This window comes from Mauremys reevesii, linkage group 6 (genome assembly GCF_016161935.1).
Source record: "Mauremys reevesii isolate NIE-2019 linkage group 6, ASM1616193v1, whole genome shotgun sequence".
In the NCBI taxonomy this organism is placed as follows: domain Eukaryota; kingdom Metazoa; phylum Chordata; order Testudines; family Geoemydidae; genus Mauremys; species Mauremys reevesii.
This window is the reverse complement of record NC_052628.1, coordinates 18,472,097-18,491,478: the sequence shown is the minus strand read 5'-3', so window position 1 is coordinate 18,491,478 and position 19,382 is coordinate 18,472,097. Positions and strand designations below refer to the sequence as shown.

The window sequence follows — 19,382 nt, the reverse complement described above, 5'->3', positions numbered from 1 at the left end:
TCCTATCTGCATGATTCAGGTCTAGTCTGAGCTCACTAACTCACTGTTTGGGAGTGCATGGATCTGGGGTTCCAATTCAACATTGTGGTTCTAGACTTATTTTCCATTTTTGAAATTATCTTTTGGAAGTCTGACCTTAAAGAGGAAGGCAGTTTAGTCTTTGACACGCATCCCTGATATTCCCAATATTCAAATTTTGAGTTACTTAGAAATATCCAAGATATAATATTAAGCTTGGCAAACCCCTTGGCCATTGCATAAACATGAAGGTATTTGCAAAATGTACGTACTAAGCTGTACTGCTTAAAAGCACCAAAGCCTCTATCACAAATGCCACCCTTTACATTTCTATACCTTGAAAGAAATATTCTAATGACAAAGACTTCATGTTATAAAGAAAATTAGATGTTCACTTGTAAAACACGCTCTAAAGCTTTTAAAGTATACTGGAAATCTATAAGAAGTAACTGATAAATTAATTGTGTCAGATGCAGATTCAGTGAACAAATCGTTTTGGTATAAATATATTTGAAATGACCTTTTGCTTCAATTCAACAGAAAGGAATCTGAATCCTAAAGCAGCATGTCTGAAAAGAAGGGAAGAAGAGAAAGTGTCTTCAGATCCCCCTCCACTTTCCTTGGCAGGACCCCATCCTGGGATGGGAGATGCATCCAATCATATGGGACAGATGTAAAAAGGCAAGTTCATTTTCAGCAGTGACCAAAGCACAATACATACACAAGTAATTCTGCAAAAGACACCAAATACAGAGTCATTCTGTAGACTCTGGACCAGATTGGGAGTGAGAGTGAGGGTTCAAAAAAGGAGATAAATTCATGGAGGATAGGTCCATCAATGGCTATTAGCCAGGATGGACAAGGACAGTGTCCCTAGCCTCTGTTTGCCAGAAGTTGGGAATGGACGACAGGGGATGGCTCACTTGATGTTTACCTGTTCTGTTCATTCCCTCTGGGACACCTGGCATTGGCCACTGTCAGAAGACTGGGTGCTGGGCTAGATGGACCTTTGGTCTGACTCAGTATGGCCATTCTTGTGGTTGCATATGTGCAACTAGGAATAAAATTAGGCCATCCTTATAAAATTTACTTAAATTTAATCATCTTGAACCTGCACTTAGATTTCCAATAATACGTTCAAATAATTTATTGAAAGAAGATAAAGTTGTGTGTATTCAACAATACTTGACTAATTTATTTTTTCACTTCCTTCACAGGTCCAAGTTGCCACATTTCTTCATTTAAACAAGAGACCACTTCCTTAACAGCTGTATTATCTTAATCCCACATAAACACTTCTCCTTAACCCCTTTTTTGTAATATAAGACAAGTCTGAGTAGTTAAGAATCACAGACGCAAGAGATATCAGCATTCCCGATTATTAAACAAAAGCAAAAAGTGCAACTTGAGGGACGACTCTCTTTAACATATCATTCAGAATGTTTAAAGCAGTATGTTACGAGCTGTAAATGCACAGCCTAGAGACTGAATGGCAATCTTCTCCACACTGTGGGACAATGCATTTGTGCCTAAACTTCTTTTGGAAAAAAAATATAATTAATTTGTAAGTCTGAAAAAAAATATTTAATTTAAAATTGTAAACTTGCAATAATGAAAAAGTGTACTTCTGAAGAAAAAAATGAACGTTTCTGTTGGTGTGCTAGACAGCTAGTGTTTATACTTACTGGATAGTAAAAGGGAAGCTTTGCTGCCCAGATATTTACAAAACCAGCAAACGTCCTAATGAAAACTGAAGTGATGACATTAGCCATTCCTTAGGGTAGGAGGAACAGATGGATCTTATAGACCTATGACAAATATATATATATAAATATATATATAAATATATATTAAAAATTTAGTGAATATGGTAAGCTTTTGTTCATTTGTTTCAGACTTTTTTGCTCCTGTAAAAAAATAGTACTGATTAACTTTTTTAAAAAGAAGATTTTACTGTAAATAAGGATTTTTTGGTCTTATTTCTGTCCCGCTCCCCTGTTTTTGTTATTGTAACCTGTAGTGCCAACTCTGTCTCTGGAGGGGTAGTGCAGGCTGAAACGCTGACCCTGACGTTGCTTCTCATTCATAAGTAGGTAGAGAGTTGTTTCTCCAGTCTTTTAGGAACACAGGACTTTAAAGTCTCACCATGTGTAGATATTACAGGCTGCATTACTGAGACGTGGCAAAATGAGTTTGTCTGAATCGTAATGTTGCTCTTGTTGACCCTGTTCTGGGATTTTCAGAGGTACAAGGTTAGAATGCTACAATGTTACCACTGTGCCTTCCAATGTTTATATCATCAGAAACATTACATAATCAAAGTGGCTGTGATTTAACAAACCAATTAAAGTGTTACCTATGTGTGTAGCCTAAATAGTGTGCAGTGAGGCGTTTCTGAATACACGGTCAGATTTTTTGGGGGGTGGGGAAAAAAAATCAATTGGGAAAATTGCAAGCAGTGTGACCGATTTGATTGACTTCCTTTTTTCATTCTTTTCTTGTTTTCAAGTGGATTACTTAAATGTAGACCACTTGCTGCCTCCTCCTTCATTTGCAAAATGCCAATATTCAGTCATCATGCAACATTATAACAAGCCTTATGAGTCCTAAAGCATTAAGTTGCACTTTCTTGAGGAGGAGGTAGGTGGGTGGTACAGTATTTCTCTGGCCAGTATGAATGAAGTTTTTACTTAACATATTTAATAGTAACATAGATCAAACTATGGCACAGCAACTCATCAGACAACTAGCTTTGAAGTCTGGGCACAACTGAACCAACTTCCATAGTGGATCTTATAATGATTGACTTTGGTGTACAGTACAATTAACAGATAGTGCTCCTAGTTAAGTATTTGTCAGCATCCTTTTGTCTCTAATTCTAGTTTCTATTTTTACAGCCACACAAACCTGGCATGTATTTTAAATAAAATCTCCCTGTTCAAGTAGATTTTCCACCTATCAGCACTGAGTAAATGCCATAAATCCATCAAAACGGTCTAAATGTTCCATCTGTTCTCCTGTTTTGCCAGTTATATAGTAATGAAAAATACATTTGTAAATTTTATGCAACAAATGGCAAGCGTATCATTATTTTGAAATCGTGTATGTAAAAGTTATATTTTTACATGTAGACTCTTGTTATTATGTGTTTTAATACATTGTATCAGTTTTTTGTTTAAAAACAATCTGTGTGGTTGAAAAAAGTCTCATTTAAATGAAATAGTGAGATACAAGAATCTGAATTTTGTTTGTTTCTGAAAACGTAAAGAACAAATATGATAGTTAACATGTGATCACCTACATACCCCTAAACATTTTGATTAGCTGCGTGCGTGTTGAAACCTGTAAATATGTTTAGTAGTGGGAAAATTTAAAATGCTTTGATTTGTTGATAAGTTTCTCAAATGTGGAGGTGGATTACGCCATTAGGTATACACAATAGAGCAGCAGGCACAAGGTTTAATTCAGAATTACAAATGAATATTATTTTTAAAATGCTGGACTTTTAACAGGCCTGGTTTATATGAAAATGGCTGTGATAAAGATTAATCTCACTCATTGTTAATGATAACTATGCTTTTGAGTGCTGGAATAAATTGCCTCGGGAGGTTGTAGACTCTCCATCTCTGGTGATATTTAAGAGTAGGTTAGATAAATGTCTATCAGTATTTGATCCTGCCATGAGGCAGGGGACTGGACTCGATGACCTCTCGAGGTCCCTTCCAGTCCTAGAATCTATGAATCTATCCTTAAGGTTTCTCTTTATCAGTATCATGTGCATTGATACTGTCTATGATATGAAGAGTGAAACAACAATGAACAAACCATATTTTTTGCAGGCAAATTATAACCCAGCAGATCATATTCACTTTTATCTATACATGTACACATCAGGTTTAGGGAATGAAAATAGCCCTTTGACTATTGGAGAATTTTAAGAGTGTGGTTTCTGATAACTATTATCAGAAAATGCATTATAAAACCAAATTAATGTTAACTCTTAAAAAATCTGAACAAAAATAAATGTTTGCCTTTATTGACATTTTTAATAAAACTTGGAGTGAGGGTTTTCTTTGTATTTTTTGTCTTTACATTTGTCTCTCACTCAAATTGAGTAGGAGTTTCAGTTTTTAGCCACCAGTTTTGGTGAACTGTATCACTCAATAAGGTGGTGATTTTATAGCAAACTTCCTTTTTAGAAATAAAATAGCCTTCATCCACACTAGGTTTAACTGTGCGGATGCCTCGATACCACTCAGATTCTGGATAGTCTGAGATTAAAAAGAAAAAAAATGAACAAGCAAGTGTGTAGTGTTTGAATTTTTTTTTCTTTTCATTATTTCCCATCCCAAGGGAGGAATTATTGTCCCATGCTGGATTTGTCACAGGTTTTTAGCTGATGACACTAACATTGTAGAAGGCTGTGTATTATATGGTAATAAACCTGGCTTAGAAGCAATGACTAAAATAGCAGCTTTTTAATAAATGATCCACCTCCACATTCAAGTAATTTATGACTATGCTGAATAGGGAATCTGTTCATCTAGAACTTTTTAACCATTTGTCTTCTGTGTAGCTGCAAGGAACACTAACGTTTATACAACTGTCAGTCCTACCAGTGATGCAACTTGTACTGATTCAGTCTTCCGATTTTTGGGGGGGTGGGAGAGGATGGGGAGTCAGGGAGAGGAAAGTTTCATCTTTGTATCCACCAGGCAGAATCTGATCTGTGTCAAGAAGTGAACTATACAGTATATTGCCAGGAATGAAGAGATTTTGGCGGAAACAAGCACAAAAAATAAAAATTAGTCCACTGGTTGACTGGGGGTGGGGGGAGTGGAATATGATTAATTCCAACACATGGGGCACCATGGCCTTTTGGGGCCTATCTTTTTGTTTTGTTTATGTTTTGTTTGTTTTTTAAAGACATGTTCTTTCTCATGGGACTTGAAGTTGATTCATATTTGTGCAGTGCTGGTTTGACCATACTCATTTCAAGTATTATAGACTTATGTAATGGTGAAAATATATGAACTGTGGCCTTTTTCATTCTTGTTACTTGTGATGCAATTAAGTGAAGATAAGAAAAAAAAACAGCAGAGATTTACCATGTATCAGTGCCTGGCTTTTTGTTATAAAGCTTCGTTTGTCTAGTGCTCTTTTTGCTATAAAATAGACTGTAGTACACCCTAGTAGGAAAAAAACCCCTAAATTTAAAAATAAAAATATATTTGGCTTATTTTTCACAGGAGCAATCCTTTTATACCATGAATATTATGGGAAAAAATTGTCAGATTCTGAATATTTCTTCTTTGTAGATTTTTGGAATCATTCTGAGTAAAAGTTTGTTACTTTATTTTACTATTTAAAAGATGTTATTTTACCATGTGTTACTGAGATGAAACTGTATGGTAGCTTTTTTTTTTTTAGTTGTAGGTCGCAACAGGGGGAAATTTGCGACTGTTCACATAGCTACAGCAGTAAAAACAAAACAACAAAAAAAAGGGGAAAAAATGAAAAAAAGGGAAAAAGATTTTTAAAAAAAGATAAACAGTTACACCTTGTTTTCAATGTGTGGCTGAGTGCCTCGATTTTTTCATGTTTTTGGTGTATTTCTTATTTGTAGAAGTGTCCAAACAGGTTGTGTGCTGGAGTTCCTTCAAGAACATAAAAAAACAAAACAAAAAAAAAAACAAAAAAAAAATACACAGCTTGGTGTAGGCCATTACCTGTTTCTCATCTGTAGTTATTCGATGCCGTCATGTACATGACCGTTCTGTAGCAATAAATGTGCCATTTTTATAAACTGTTTCCGACACTTTTGTTTCATTTCATTTTGCATTATCCATATCCATAGGTGCTGCAGGAAGTGGTATTGGTGATCACTAGATGGCATTATTCCCTCTCAGTAAACCAATGGCGTTATGCTGCCACTGTGGTGTTGGAGGTATTATGTTTCAGATGAGACATAAAACGGGTCTGGACCACCTGATTATTAAAGGTCCCATAGAATTTTGTTTTGGTAAAAGTAAAAGGTGTTCACTTTCACTCAGGTTTATTTGCCAAATTCCATCTTGGATCATTTCAATTTGCTTACTTAGTGTCCCCAGTTATTTTAATAGAAAACAGTGTTCTTTATTTGTGACCTAAATTGTTGTGTTGTGATGCTACACTGTAAACTAATTTCAATATTTCAACCCATAGATGGCTGCACTTCAGTGTAATTTTAAATCTGTTGGTAATATTTGTAAAGCACTTCCAGGTCCTCTTGGATGAAAGTGCTATATAAATGTAAGATCATTTTCACTCTCATTATCATATAGCTCTGATTCTATTCTGTAAGTAAAACATCTGTATTTCACCTTAAAACTATTTCAGCCATTGAAAGAATATTAAGCATGTTACACCAAGGAAGAAGTGTCATAAAAATCGTACTGGGACACATGGAAACCAAAACCAAAGCAAAATTCCTAAAGCAGTAACCCACTGGAAAAATACATTGAATCTGTAAAATTTTAAGCTATGCATTTGAAGAAATATAAACTGTACTAGTACTTTGATATGCTGCAGATTGCCATGTCCAGTCAGTTTTCACCTTACAAGATCAGTATTTCAGCTGTTTGGCAGAACTTTCTCTGCTACATTTTTGCATTTAGAGCTGAGTTAAGACCTGAGATGAATGATCATTAGAAGTTGAATATTGTAAACCACAATCACTATTTCATTGTATTAACATTTTTACAAAAATAACTTCTGATTGGCCCCGTTGCATCTTATCAATCCAGATGTGTACCACAGTTTTCCAGTTTGTACATACTACTTGCATCACCTATTATAAAAGGAAAAGTTGTACAGATTAAAATGATTGTTGCATAAAGCACTGTAAGTGATATTTTTGTAGAATGGATATTGACTGTCTTTTGGAGCAGCTAGAGATTCTGGTTGTACACAACATTTGTATAACATGCAAGATATACATGAAATTCCATTGCAATTCGGCATGTAGGATTTATTTATCCTATGCAATCGGTAAATTTGGGATCTTTTTCAACTATCATTCACTGTATTATTGCGAGTGTGATGTAACAATTGCAATATTTTCACCCCAAGGAAAATGTTACAAACCCAGTTCATTAATGGTCCTCTATAACAAAATGTGGGGACTTTGGTTTGAGTGTTCATATTTTAAAATGTCATGGAAATTCCAAAGAATTTAGATAGCACCTTTAAGCTTACATATGTTTTGGAGTGACATGTTGTTACTGTATGTTTAAAAAACAACATAATAGACCCACAACTATTTAGTCTTTTTTTTAATTTCACAACACTAAATAAGCCAAAGTAAGTGCTCAGGTATTTGTCATTAATTTCAGTATATCCATTGTTCATAATTGTGTTAATTAAATTTGAACACTAGCCCTTTAAGAAGAAATCTTTCTCCTTGACAGACCTTAAAATGATTAGAAGTACCTTCTTGAGGTCAGTCTAGACTGTATAACTCCATCAGGTCTTTTGAGATCAGAGACAGAGGGAAGGAGAGAGCAGAACCACCACTGCAATACTACACATATCTCTTATAAACATATGGCCTGATTTGCAAAGGTGCTGCTCCCAACTTATTTTCAGTTAAACTTGTGAGTGCTCAGCACTTCTGAGGATCAGGAGCAGCCTCACTCTTTCTCTTCACTCTTCAGGTGATCTGAAGAAGAACTCTGTGTAACTCGAAAACTTGACTCTTTCACCAACAGAAGTTGGTCCAGTAAAAGCTATTACCGCAAACACCTGGTCACTCTAAAGATAAATATGTTTGATGTAAGTATGCTGTTGTGTGTGAGAAGGTTATTCTGGGAAAGCTAAGTCAGGGAGATGGAGTCTGCATTGCATTTCTGCAGGTGTCAAGGGTGGTGGTCAATCTTATTTCATCCAGTGATGAGTTTCAGACTTGGTCTGTTTCCAGTGGATACAAATCTTCTCCGGATGGGCTATAATTTCACTTGCCATAGGGAGTGTGAGATCATCATTGCAGAAAGAGGTGATTTCATAGTTAACTAGGGGTTATGCAATGCAGATATTTCAAAATTAGTAGTTACCTTGAACTGGACTCTGTTCAGTGAGGAGGCTGTATGGTGAGTGGCAAGTGGAGGTCACATATTCTCTGTAATCTGTGTTGGTGAACAGACAATCTACTGCTTTCTGGGACAGATGTACCTTGGGGGCATTGGGCTTCACTCCCAGGTATAAGAAATCACAGGAGATGACTTTTATTCACTAACAATACCTGGTTCTAATGTAACACTTTTATCCATAGAAATCAAACTGCACTACCGGGAGAGAAATATCTTCATCCTCATTTTATATATGAGAAAACAGAAACACAGCGAGTGAAGTGACTTACCAAGTGACTTACCAAACCCAGATCTACTGATTCCCAACCAGGTACTAGCCTCGCTAGGCCACACTGCCTCCCACTATTTAGATGCCTTAGTACATTTTTAGGAGCTTTACTAGGTTTTCGACGGCATCCAGATTTAAACATTTTGGCAATCGGCAGTAACTAAATCCCTTTTTGCGAAGAGGGCTGTCAGTAGTAGACCTTTTATATTATGCCTTGTCATTACTTTTTTTTAATGAAAACTAGAGATTTAAAGTTCCTTTTAAACAGAAGGAAAGAGTTAAAGGGATGAAGAGTATTTTTGGATCCCCTTTCTATGTATAAATATTGTATGAACTAAGAAATCCCCGGCATTCTGTAGGATGACAATTCTAGGGAGGTTGGCGTGATATCATCATGCTTAAAGAAGATTGAAGAAGCACTTATATTGTGCGGTAATTCTAGCTAGCCAATAAATACATGCAGTAACTCAAGTATCTTTAAGACTGTAAATTTGTAAAGAGAGAATAAGCAGCGTAAAGAAAACTTAATGCGCCTTCAAGGGCTGAAAATCAGACAAGGAAGCTAATGCTACTTAGATGAATTAGACCAGTGGTTCTCAAACTTTCTTTTTCACAGACCACTTGAAAATTGCTGAGGGTCTCAGTGGACCACTTAATGATCTTTCCAAATGTTGTTTGTACCATTAGCTAACTATTGTAAAGCGCTTTGGATAAAAGCGCTATATTAAAAAAACGTAATTTTTTTTGTTCCACAAATAAAAGCACACAACTCATATTTTAATATCAGTAGTCTTACCTTTCTAATACAATGGATATGCCCTCTCTCCACCCGCCGCGGCAGCCCCCGAGCTGGGGCTGGGAAGGAGGGGGCTCTCTCCCGCACCACAGCAGCCACAGATCTGAGGCTGAGAAGCAGGGCTGTCTCTCCCCAGCAGCCAGTCCTGGAGCTGGGGAAAGTTGCCTCTTTCTCTGGCCACCGCAGCCCTGCACATCCCAAACTCCCCCCCACCTCCTCTTCTCACCCCACTGCCCCTCTCCCACCTGCCGCTGATTCCCCCAAAGGCCACCGCCTCACCTTACATATGCGTCTTCTCCAGGGTCCAGGCACCTAATTAGTGGAACCATGCCTACGTGGCTCCTCTAATTAGGTGGATGGCCATTCATTCTTTCATGTGCAGCCGCCCAGGCATGCACCTTAGAGGGGACTATCCACGGACCACCTGAATGGAGCTCATGGACCACTGGTGGTCTGCAGACCACAGTTTGAGAACCTCTGAATTATGCCATATGGAAGAGACCTTCACATGCAGCAGGTGGCCATTAGGTGGCCCAAGATGACCCCACAGTCAATCCTCAACTGAACTGTTCTTTGTGAACTTCCTTCAATGATCTTTCCAGAAACTAGAGTGATGAACTGCATACACATACGCACACACACACATACGCACACACACACAAGATGGGGGGGGGGGACAAAAATAACCAAGTTTGCTATATAATTTTTCTTTATTGTAATAACAATTGAGGATCAACAACCTTTTCTGACAGCAATACAGAGTAAGCTGCTGCAGGCCTGAGTCTCTGTTGCTCCACATCTTTGCAAAGTAGGTGTAAAGTGCAACCATTCTGATTTGGTAGCATTTTACATCCATTTTGCATTAATGAGATGACTACACTGGGCAGGAGGCAATAGAGAATTGGTCTTTAGATATACTGCCAGTGCTTTGGAAATGCTCTGGCTTTAATGAAGATCCAAAATCTGTTTACAGCGGTCAGAAAAATTATAAACTTTTAGACTAAGGCTTGTGCACACAGATACACCCAGAACAATTAATCCGAATTAACTAAAGGTGTGAATTCAAAGTGGACAGATTAAACTACATTAAATTCATGAGTGAATCCTGTTATTCAGAATTAAAGTGGCTTTAGTTTGGTTTAGTTTAATTCACATTGGAAGTGGAAAAAAGATAAACCGAATTAAGGCCACTTTAGTTTTGAATGATGGAATCACACAGGATTTAATGCAGTTTAACTAATCCTCTTCAAATTCACACTTTAGTTAATTCGGATTAATTTTCCTGGATGTCTCAGTGTAGACAAGCCCTTAGTTCCTTATAACATAGAATCATAGAATCACAGGGTTGGAAGGGACCTCAGGAGGTCATCTAGTCCAACCCCCTGCTCAAAGCAGGATCAAACCCAACTAAATCATCCCAGCCAGGGCTTTGTCAAGCCTGACCTTAAAAACCTCTAAGGAAGGAGATTCCACCACCTCCCTAGGTAACCCATTCCAGTGCTTCACCACCCTACTAGTGAAAAAGTTTTTCCTAATGTCCTATCTAAACCTCCCCCTCTGCAACTTGAGACCATTACTCCTTGTTCTGTCATCTTCTACCACTGAGAACAGTCTAGATCCATCCTCTTTGGAACCCCCTTTCAGGTAGTTGAAAGCAGCTATCAAATCCCCCCTCATTCTTCTCTTCTGCAGGCTAAACAATCTCAGTTCTCTCAGCCTCTCCTCATAAGTCATGTGCTCCAGCCCCCTAATCATTTTTGTTGCCCTCCGCTGGACTCTCTCCAATTTATCCACATCCTTCTTGTAGTGTGGGGCCCAAAACTGGACACAGTACTCCAAATGAGGCCTCACCAGTGCTGAATAGAGGGGAATGATCACGTCCCTCGATCTGCTGGAAATGCCCCTACTTATACAACCCAAAATGCCATTAGCCTTCTTGGCAACAAGGGCACACTGTTTACTCATATTCAGCTTTTCGTCCACTGTAACCCCTAGGTCCCTTTCTGCAGAACTGCTGCCCAGCCATTCTGTCCCTAGTCTATAGCAGTGCATGGGATTCTTCCGTCCTAAATGCAGGACTCTGCACTTGTCCTTGTTGAACCTCATCATATTTCTTTTGGCCCAATCCTCTAATTTGTCTAGGTCCCTCTGTAATTTGTCTAGGTCCCTTTATTTCTTTAGTAATTACATTTTATATTAGGATATTAGGATATGGAATGCAGTTGGCCTGAACATTAGATGCTCTTGCTGTCAGTGCATTAAAAGAACCATTGATTGAATAGCATGAACTCTCCTTGAATTGGAAGCATAAATCACCAAGGCACAGAGCTGGAATCCCTAGCAAAGCATGAATATATTTAAAACCAACCTCCCTATATTTTAGGTCAGCTCAAGTTGGTTAATGTACAATACCTGTTTCCAAGAGACTAGGGCCCTACTTCTCCACTGCCATTCATCTGTGCAAAAGGATTCAGATGTGGTGGCATTTTACATCCACTTTGTACTCAGTGTGCATACGTGTAAATGAGTCCACATGGCACAGGTCGGCGAAGTACCAGGGCCCTTAGAGACAGCAGTCCTGGGACAGAGAGAGGAAGGCAGTTTTTTTTAATGTTTCAGCTGATTAATTCTACTCAGTAAGACATTTATTTGTCCATCACAGAGTATTTTGTTGAGATGAAAGATGTTGCACCATTCAATTCCAACTCAGTGGGGTGTAGGGGGAGAGATAAGGACCTCTGATAATTGCTGTGTCCTATGTTTGATTTAGGCAGTTCAAAAACTACCAGTGAAAATTGATTTTCATTATTTCTCCCTCGGAGCAAGAAGAGAGTATTCTGTTTCAGATACTCCAGTCTCTGAAAAAGTGACTATAACCTCCTTCATCTTAGGATAGGTACACAGACAATCCCTCTCAGCCTCCAATACAGCTGGCTATTCTGTAGTGAACAAAGTTCAGTGATTTTACGGACATTATTGCTGCCTACATCAGGAATATAAAGATGAGTTGAGTCATTGATTAAGTATAGGGAGGATCCATCCTCGATGAGAAGACAATAAGCCTCCTACCCCACTGGGCAATTGCTCTGGAAGACAACCATCCTGGAACCTCGTTAACAGGTGTAAGTGTAATTATAGCAGCCTCGGAGGTTTTATTTTATGATTCCAAGATCTAGCTCATGCTGCTAATATATACCATGAAGACTTCCCTCTCAGGGTGGGGAATTGTTTATAAAAAAAAGAATTCAAGAGCAAGGAAGGGAGGAACAAAGGGTATGGCTCCCTCATGTTCCCACCTTGAGGCCATACAGATGATCTCACTCCTCCTGTGTCCGCACCTGTAAGTCTACCCTTCACTCTGCAGCAGAAAGATAAATAAGATTCTGCAAAGGCAAAGTAAGGCCTGGTCTACACTGTGGGGGACGTGGGGGGAATCGATCTAAGTTACGCAACTTCAGCTGCATGAATAATGTAGCTGAAGTCAACGTATTTATGTCTACTTACCACAGTGTCTTCACTGCAGTAATTTGATGGCTGATGCTCTCCTGTCGACTCCGCCTGCACCTCTCGCCCTGGTGGAATACCGGAGTCGACAGGAGAGCGTTCAGTGGTTGATTTATCGCGTCTAGATTAGACGCGATAAATCGACTCTCGCTGGATTGATCGCTGCCCGTCGACCCAGCAGGTAATGTAGACAAGTTCTAAGTGTTGGCTGGTCACCCATAAATGCTTCTGAAGCCTGTGGAAGTGAGGGCATGCAAAGCGTAGCAGTTCAGGCCCAATGTTTTATGCCTATAAACATATTTCTTAAAGCTAAATTATAAACAGCATGCACAGCATTACCTAGGTTATTTAAGTGCTAAGACTCACTTTCTGTTGCTTATACCTTTCTCAGTGTTTTCCTTTTTCAGTTGTAATTTAGAAAACATGCTCGCAGGTAGTGGATTTTTTTTTTCTTTAAGTTTTTATTTAGAAAACAGCTCAACCATTTTCAAGCATGGAAGGAGTGGGAAAAATACAATATTTCTGCTAAGAAGAAAAAAGTGACTTTAAAAACAAAAGCTCTAGCATCTCAGAGGAAAGTGTTTGAAACTTGAAATTTGGCAGGGACCTAGACCCAAGATAGTTCTTCCAATGATCTAGTGAAAAATCAAATTTGATTTGGTCATGTTAGAAAGGTTTAAAAATTAGCTGTATTCAAAGTCACTGGATTATATTAATTGACAAAATTAACACTAGCCAATTGAGAGGACGTATGCATATGCATGTAAGAAAGTAGGGCTCTCAAAGAGGTTTACCTCTTGCCATGTAATTAGTCAGGATACTTTCAGATTTGGCCCCTGCACTTCCATCTGATAAAAAAAGGTGTATATGAAATGAGAGCAATAACGCTGCCTCTTGGCTGCACTTATTGTAAATACAGCTTGGTTTGCTGTTGGCTAGGAAATAGCTGAACATACAAGAATTTTTTTTTGTTCATTTGGCTTTTTCCAAGTAGAAAATTTCCATTAATAAACACCCGCATTAATAGAATGTTGAGGTTGCAGAGCTGAAGCGCTCAAAGGTCAGAAAATAACAAAAGTTAAGGTTGAAAACCTCTCGTCTACAGAAATGAACATGGAATTGGAAGCCTTGAAATCCTCTTTTCCAACTCTGCTCCTGAAAGTAAATTGCTGTTTGGCTGAAGGTGCGTCACTTAACCCTTTTGTTTGTCAGTTTATCTATCTGCATAAGAAAGATAATCTTTACAGGGATGTGGTGAGAATTAATTCATTAACGTTTGGGCGGAAATAAACTAGTAAAAGTGTTAGTGGTGTGATGCTATAATACTGTCTAGCATTGTTAGCAACGAGTGTGTGTGCAAATTTAGAATGCGCAAACACAAGGCATGTGCACACAAATGTTGCTGGCACAATGTGCTCCTAATCTGGCCCCACAATAATTTGCATTCAGTGTTACATCTGAGTACTCGGGTGTATCTCTGTTTAGAATACGTGGTGCCCAACTACCATAGTAACATATGGGATGATTAGTGGGTACACTAATACAAAATCAGAGACAACATTTAAAAAAAATGTGGTATCTTTGGAACAAACCTAAACTGAGATAGTAGAATCATAAAAACTAGAGCTAGTAAAATCCATTCCGGTAATTTAGTTAATCTCATGACTATTGCATTGTTTATCTGTTATTGGCATAGCACCAGCATGGTGCTAAGTACAAGGCTGACTCTCATGTTATAGTGTCAAGGGCTTTTTCTTGTCCAGCTAAGTGAGTCAAACAATGAGGCTTCTTCTTCCTTTGGGAACTTTTGTACCGTTTAACAGATCTCATACTTAGAAATGTTTCCTGACAATCACTTGGTAATTTCTATTGCTTAATTTCACCCAATTACCCCTGGCTACACCCTCTCAGAGTAACCCAAAAAGTTCCTGTCCCTTCTTGCGGTTTCCAACCATCAATGACAGAAGCAAAGTGGGGATGCCATTCTTCAGCTATATTACTGGAAATTGCTACATTTAAAATATTTCTTGAGGCAAGAAATTCCAAGGGGTTGTAATCATTAGATTGTTTCACTTCTGAGACCAAGAAACAGCCTCCATGCTTTCATATTTCAGCAAGAATTATTTAAAGTGTATTCCCGTTCTTGCCCTACTTGCTCTGTGGTCACTGATTCATTTGCACAGTCCTGCTTATATGATCAGATGGATCTCTGCAACATGAGCTGTTTTTTAAGCTTTTAAAAAAACACTATGTAGTAATCTGGTGTTAATCAGATTGTAGTCAGATGTCCCTCCTATAAAGCAATATGTATGTAAGACTAGGAAGTCTTATTACAACACTGGAGGATGGGTGAAAAATTCTGTTGTATTTTTACATTGCAAATTATTTGGCATATAACTTGTCATTTGAAGAAATATCTTGCCTCAGTATGGTTCTGATCTATGAAAGGTTCAATCCTTCTCCCACTAAAGCCAATGGGAGGTTTGATATAGACTTCATCTGGAATAGATTTGGACCTTAACCTATTGAGCAGTGGGAGACCCATAAACCTAGCATCAAAGAGCTTCCCTGGCTATATTAGTGAGAAAACAAAGCACAGATTTCTGGCTGATGTCTTGTTTTATTTATCAGAGCTCTGGTATCTCTGCAGAAATGCAAATACTCCAAACCTATATCTACACTTATTAACAATTACCTTTTCTAGCTAGTAAAGTGGGTTTCCCCTGCCAAAGGACAGCTGGATGCAGAGTGGTCTGACTTCACAGGAACCAATTTATCATGGCAACACCTTCTTCCTCTGCATGTCTCCTCAGTGAAAGGATTCAGAGGATTCTCCCTCTTGTGTTATACTGAATCAGTCATAGCCAGGGCAAAACCTTCCCTTGTTGAAACATTCATTTTTTAACCTTCGTTGTAGTTGCCTTTGATGGTTTTCCTTTGAAAGCCTAAGTATTGAGTAAGGCTAAACAACTGAACTTCACATTACATCACCAACTAAAATGGGTGGGGTGACAACTCCATATCTCCTGGTGACTAATATTTACTCTGAGCCCATAAAGCATACTTTCAGTATAAATGCATTATTCCTTAAATCAGGGGTCGGCAACCTTTCAGAAGCGGTGTGCCGAGTCTTCATTTATTCACTCTAACTTAAGGTTTCGCATGCCAGTAACACATTTTAATGTTTTAGAAGGTCTCTTTCTATAAGTCTATAACACATAACTAAACTATTGTTGTATGTAAAGTAAATAAGGTTTTTAAAATGTTTAAAAATCTTCATATAAAATTAAATTAACATGCAGAGCCCTCGGACCGGTGTCCAGGACCCGGGTAGTGTGAGTGCCACTGAAAATCATCTTGCGTGCCGCCTTCGGCACCTGTGTCATAGGTTGCCTACCCCTGCCTTAAATATTACCCATAAATACATCTCTAGCAACTACTGAGATTTCTGTAGCTACATTACTCATTGTGGATAAATATCTTGTAAGATGTGTTTGGTGTAATGGGTTTGTCAGGTTGGAGGTTGCAAAGAATGGGGGATCCTTTGCCAAAGGGTCTCTATGTCACAGTATTGCCATGCTTTCTTTATCATGGAAACCCTACTCCTTCCATTACGTGTCCTCTGTTCATCATCTGAATTGTACTGAGTTTTTTAGTTAGCTTATAAGGTCTTCAGGGCAGGGGGCTGTATGTTCCTCTGTGTTCTGTACAAGGCTGATCACACTTATACTGGTCAAAAATAACCATTCTGGTTTGATCGTAACTTTTGCCCTGTCTAAGGTGCAAATCCACCCCATCCCTTATGCGTGCACAATGCCTGTTATGTAGCAGGTCCACCTGTATGTTAGAAGGAGAGAAAAGAGAGGGCAGAATGTAGGAAAATCATTGTGTGTGGGGGGGGTGTCTCTGCACATATTGGAGATAAGCCTTGTGAGGCACCATCCGTGATAGTGTAGGGGGATGTTTGCAGGGCATGATGTGAATGGCCCATGAAAGGGGCAAGCACAGTGGATCCATGACTTATATGGGTTCACCTGCAACTCCCTCCTCCCCAACACATACCCTTCTTAGAATAGGGTAGGGTAAGGTGCAGAAGACTTGAGGCTACCATTTTGGAGGACATGGGGGGAAGATTCTGTATTCTTAGTGTCTGTGGAAATCTCCTCTGTGCCACCCACATAGGGCCTGAGCCAAAGCCCATTGAAGTCAGTGGGAATCATTCCATTGGCTTCAATGGGTATGATCCGGCCCCTACTCTGCGTGTGTGCAGTAGCCCACGTTTGGCCTTTAGGTGGCAGGATGGCAGATGTTTTGGCTAATTGACACAGACCATCCTAGAGGCTTATACTGTATAACGGGCCTTTGACACAGTAGACTAGAGAGCTAAAGGAGGCTGGCTTTTCTAAAAGCTGACTTGCAAAAAATTCCTGGATTAAGACCATTTTGGGTTTGGCTGCTTCAGCTCGTTTCCAGCAACCATTAGGAATACACTGTACAGTGCATAAAATGTCCCTCCATATGACAATGTACATGGTTCGTTGATAACTCTATGATTCCACTGAGTGCCAAAATCACCCCTCAACTCTTAAAAATTGCATATCACTGCTTTACTGCGAGGCTGTGTAATCCAGGGGCAAGAGACCTGGGTGTCCATTCCCAGCTCTGCTGCTGACACATGGTGTAACCGTGAGCAAGCCACTTTTTGTCTCTTTGTGTCACACTTTCCTCATCTGCAAAATGGGGGAAATACCCTCTTTTGCAAAAAACTTTGTAACTGATACATGGAAAGCTCTATGGACTATGATTACTATTACTCTACACTGGATTTAGTGTGCACTGTATGTATATAAGCTTATTGCAAAGTGGTAGATCTACTATAGTTTATAGTTACAAATAATTTGGAGAATGATATTAATGTATTCAGTGGCCACCAATTCTTCTCTCTTTGCATCCTTTACAGTGACACTAGCTGCCATGTCTATATTATTTGTTCTTTCAGTAAAAAGAAGTAAACAGGTATTATAAAGTATTATATGCATGGAAGAAACCCACTGTTAAATCTTTCTTGCCACTAACAGAAAATCACCAATTAAATTTGGTCCTACTTGTTACAAGAAATCTGCCCAAAATGTCCCCATGTCACAAAGATAAGCACAGCATGAACACTATCATAACACAACTTTGCTACAGATGTGTTGGGGAGCGTTCAGATACTTACAGAAATGTGCTAAATAACTGTAAGCTTGAGATTCAAAGAAGTCTAAAGAGGATTAAACCATCTGATATAGGCCAGAACTACTTTGCTGTTGTTGTTTTAACTTTGTCAAAACAGTGAGTCATTAGAAGGATTCCTGATAAATGCCCTGCCCTCCTTATGTATGAAGAGAAAGATGATGCTAAACACTAAGCAGACAGCTTGTGCTACCTTTAACTAGTGATGCATTTTCTAAAGCGAATCGATCAAATTGCTAGTGGGTTAGGCTGAGCATTTGCTATCTAGGGCAAGCTAAACACAGAGAAAAGCTTAATAGACTGACTAATCCATAGAATTTTTACAAATACGCTTTTTTCCCCCTGCAAGCTGTTGATCCTAAAATGCATAATACCACCTTGTCTGTTGTTTCATGTGGTGAAGCCGAGAACCACAAAGTCGAACGTGGCTGCCTTCATGTTGTGCCAGTTTTTTGCTGCTCTTTGAAACATTGAGCGTATAGGAACAGGGCCCAAATGCTATCATGTAAAGAATGTCAGGTGTTTAATAGGAGGCAGGGCTGATGAACAATTGCACTAGAGTCCATTACACTAGCTCAGCGGTTCTCAAACTTCATTGCACTGCAACCCCCTTCTGACAACAACAATTACTATATGACCTCAGGAGAGAGGGCCAAAGCCCAAGCCCCGCCCCCCCGGGTGTGTTGGGGGGGAAGCCAAAGTCTGAGCTGCACCGTCCTGGGTTGAGGAGCCAAAGCTGAAACCCAATGGCTTCAGCCGCAGACGGGGGGGGACCTGTAACCTGAGCCCTGCCACCCAGAGCTGAAGTCCTTGGGCTTCAGCTTAGACCCTGGGCAGTGGGGCTCGGGCTTCAGCTTAGACCCTCGGCTGTGGGGCTTGGGCTTCAGCTTCAGACCTGGGCTGCAGCAAATCTAACGCCAGCCTTGGCGACCCCATTAAAATGGAGTCACGACCCACTTTGGGGTCCTGACTCCCAGTTTGAGAACGGCTGCACTGCATGTGTTTTGGGGCAGTTTCCACCTTAGAGAGTTGAAACATTTCGGTGACATTTCTAGATTATTTGGACTGTTTGCGCTGCCCTTTTATAAACTGGGTGTAGTGTTGCTATTTTACAGAGTGTACCCCGAATGAATTCAGTGCTGAAGTATTTGTTGTGGCATTACCAGCCAATCCATTCAGATGGCACTGAGGTAGTTAAAATCTATGGGTGACTGGGCCAAAAGGATCCAACCCTGTTGCAAAGTGCTGATCTCCCTCCACTCCCATTCAAGGCAAGAGATTGAACCCACAGGAACATGATCTAACAAGCCTTAGCGTATCTGCAGATTGTACCCGGGCCTCATGCTATTTTCATTGCATGATTCTTGAGTGTAAATACCTGAGGATAGAGCTGAACCCATGGGGACCACGGTGCACTCGCTCTTTGCTCACCTCTTGA

General features: G+C 39.4%; 1 protein-coding gene across 16 annotated transcripts in view; it reads left to right on the top strand.

Moving 5' to 3' along the window:
• The window catches only part of TCF4 (transcription factor 4), a 316,652-nt gene extending 311,538 nt beyond the window's left edge, over nt 1–5,114 (top strand). For all 16 annotated transcript variants that reach the window (XM_039542743.1, XM_039542741.1, XM_039542744.1 and 13 more), the window contains 2 exons: nt 559–699; nt 1,236–5,114. In XM_039542743.1, coding sequence (XP_039398677.1) covers nt 559–695 — 137 coding nt within the window. In that variant the 3' untranslated portion in view covers nt 696–699; nt 1,236–5,114. The remainder of the gene's footprint in view (nt 1–558; nt 700–1,235) is intronic.
• The last annotated feature ends 14,268 nt before the right edge of the window (nt 5,115–19,382 follow it).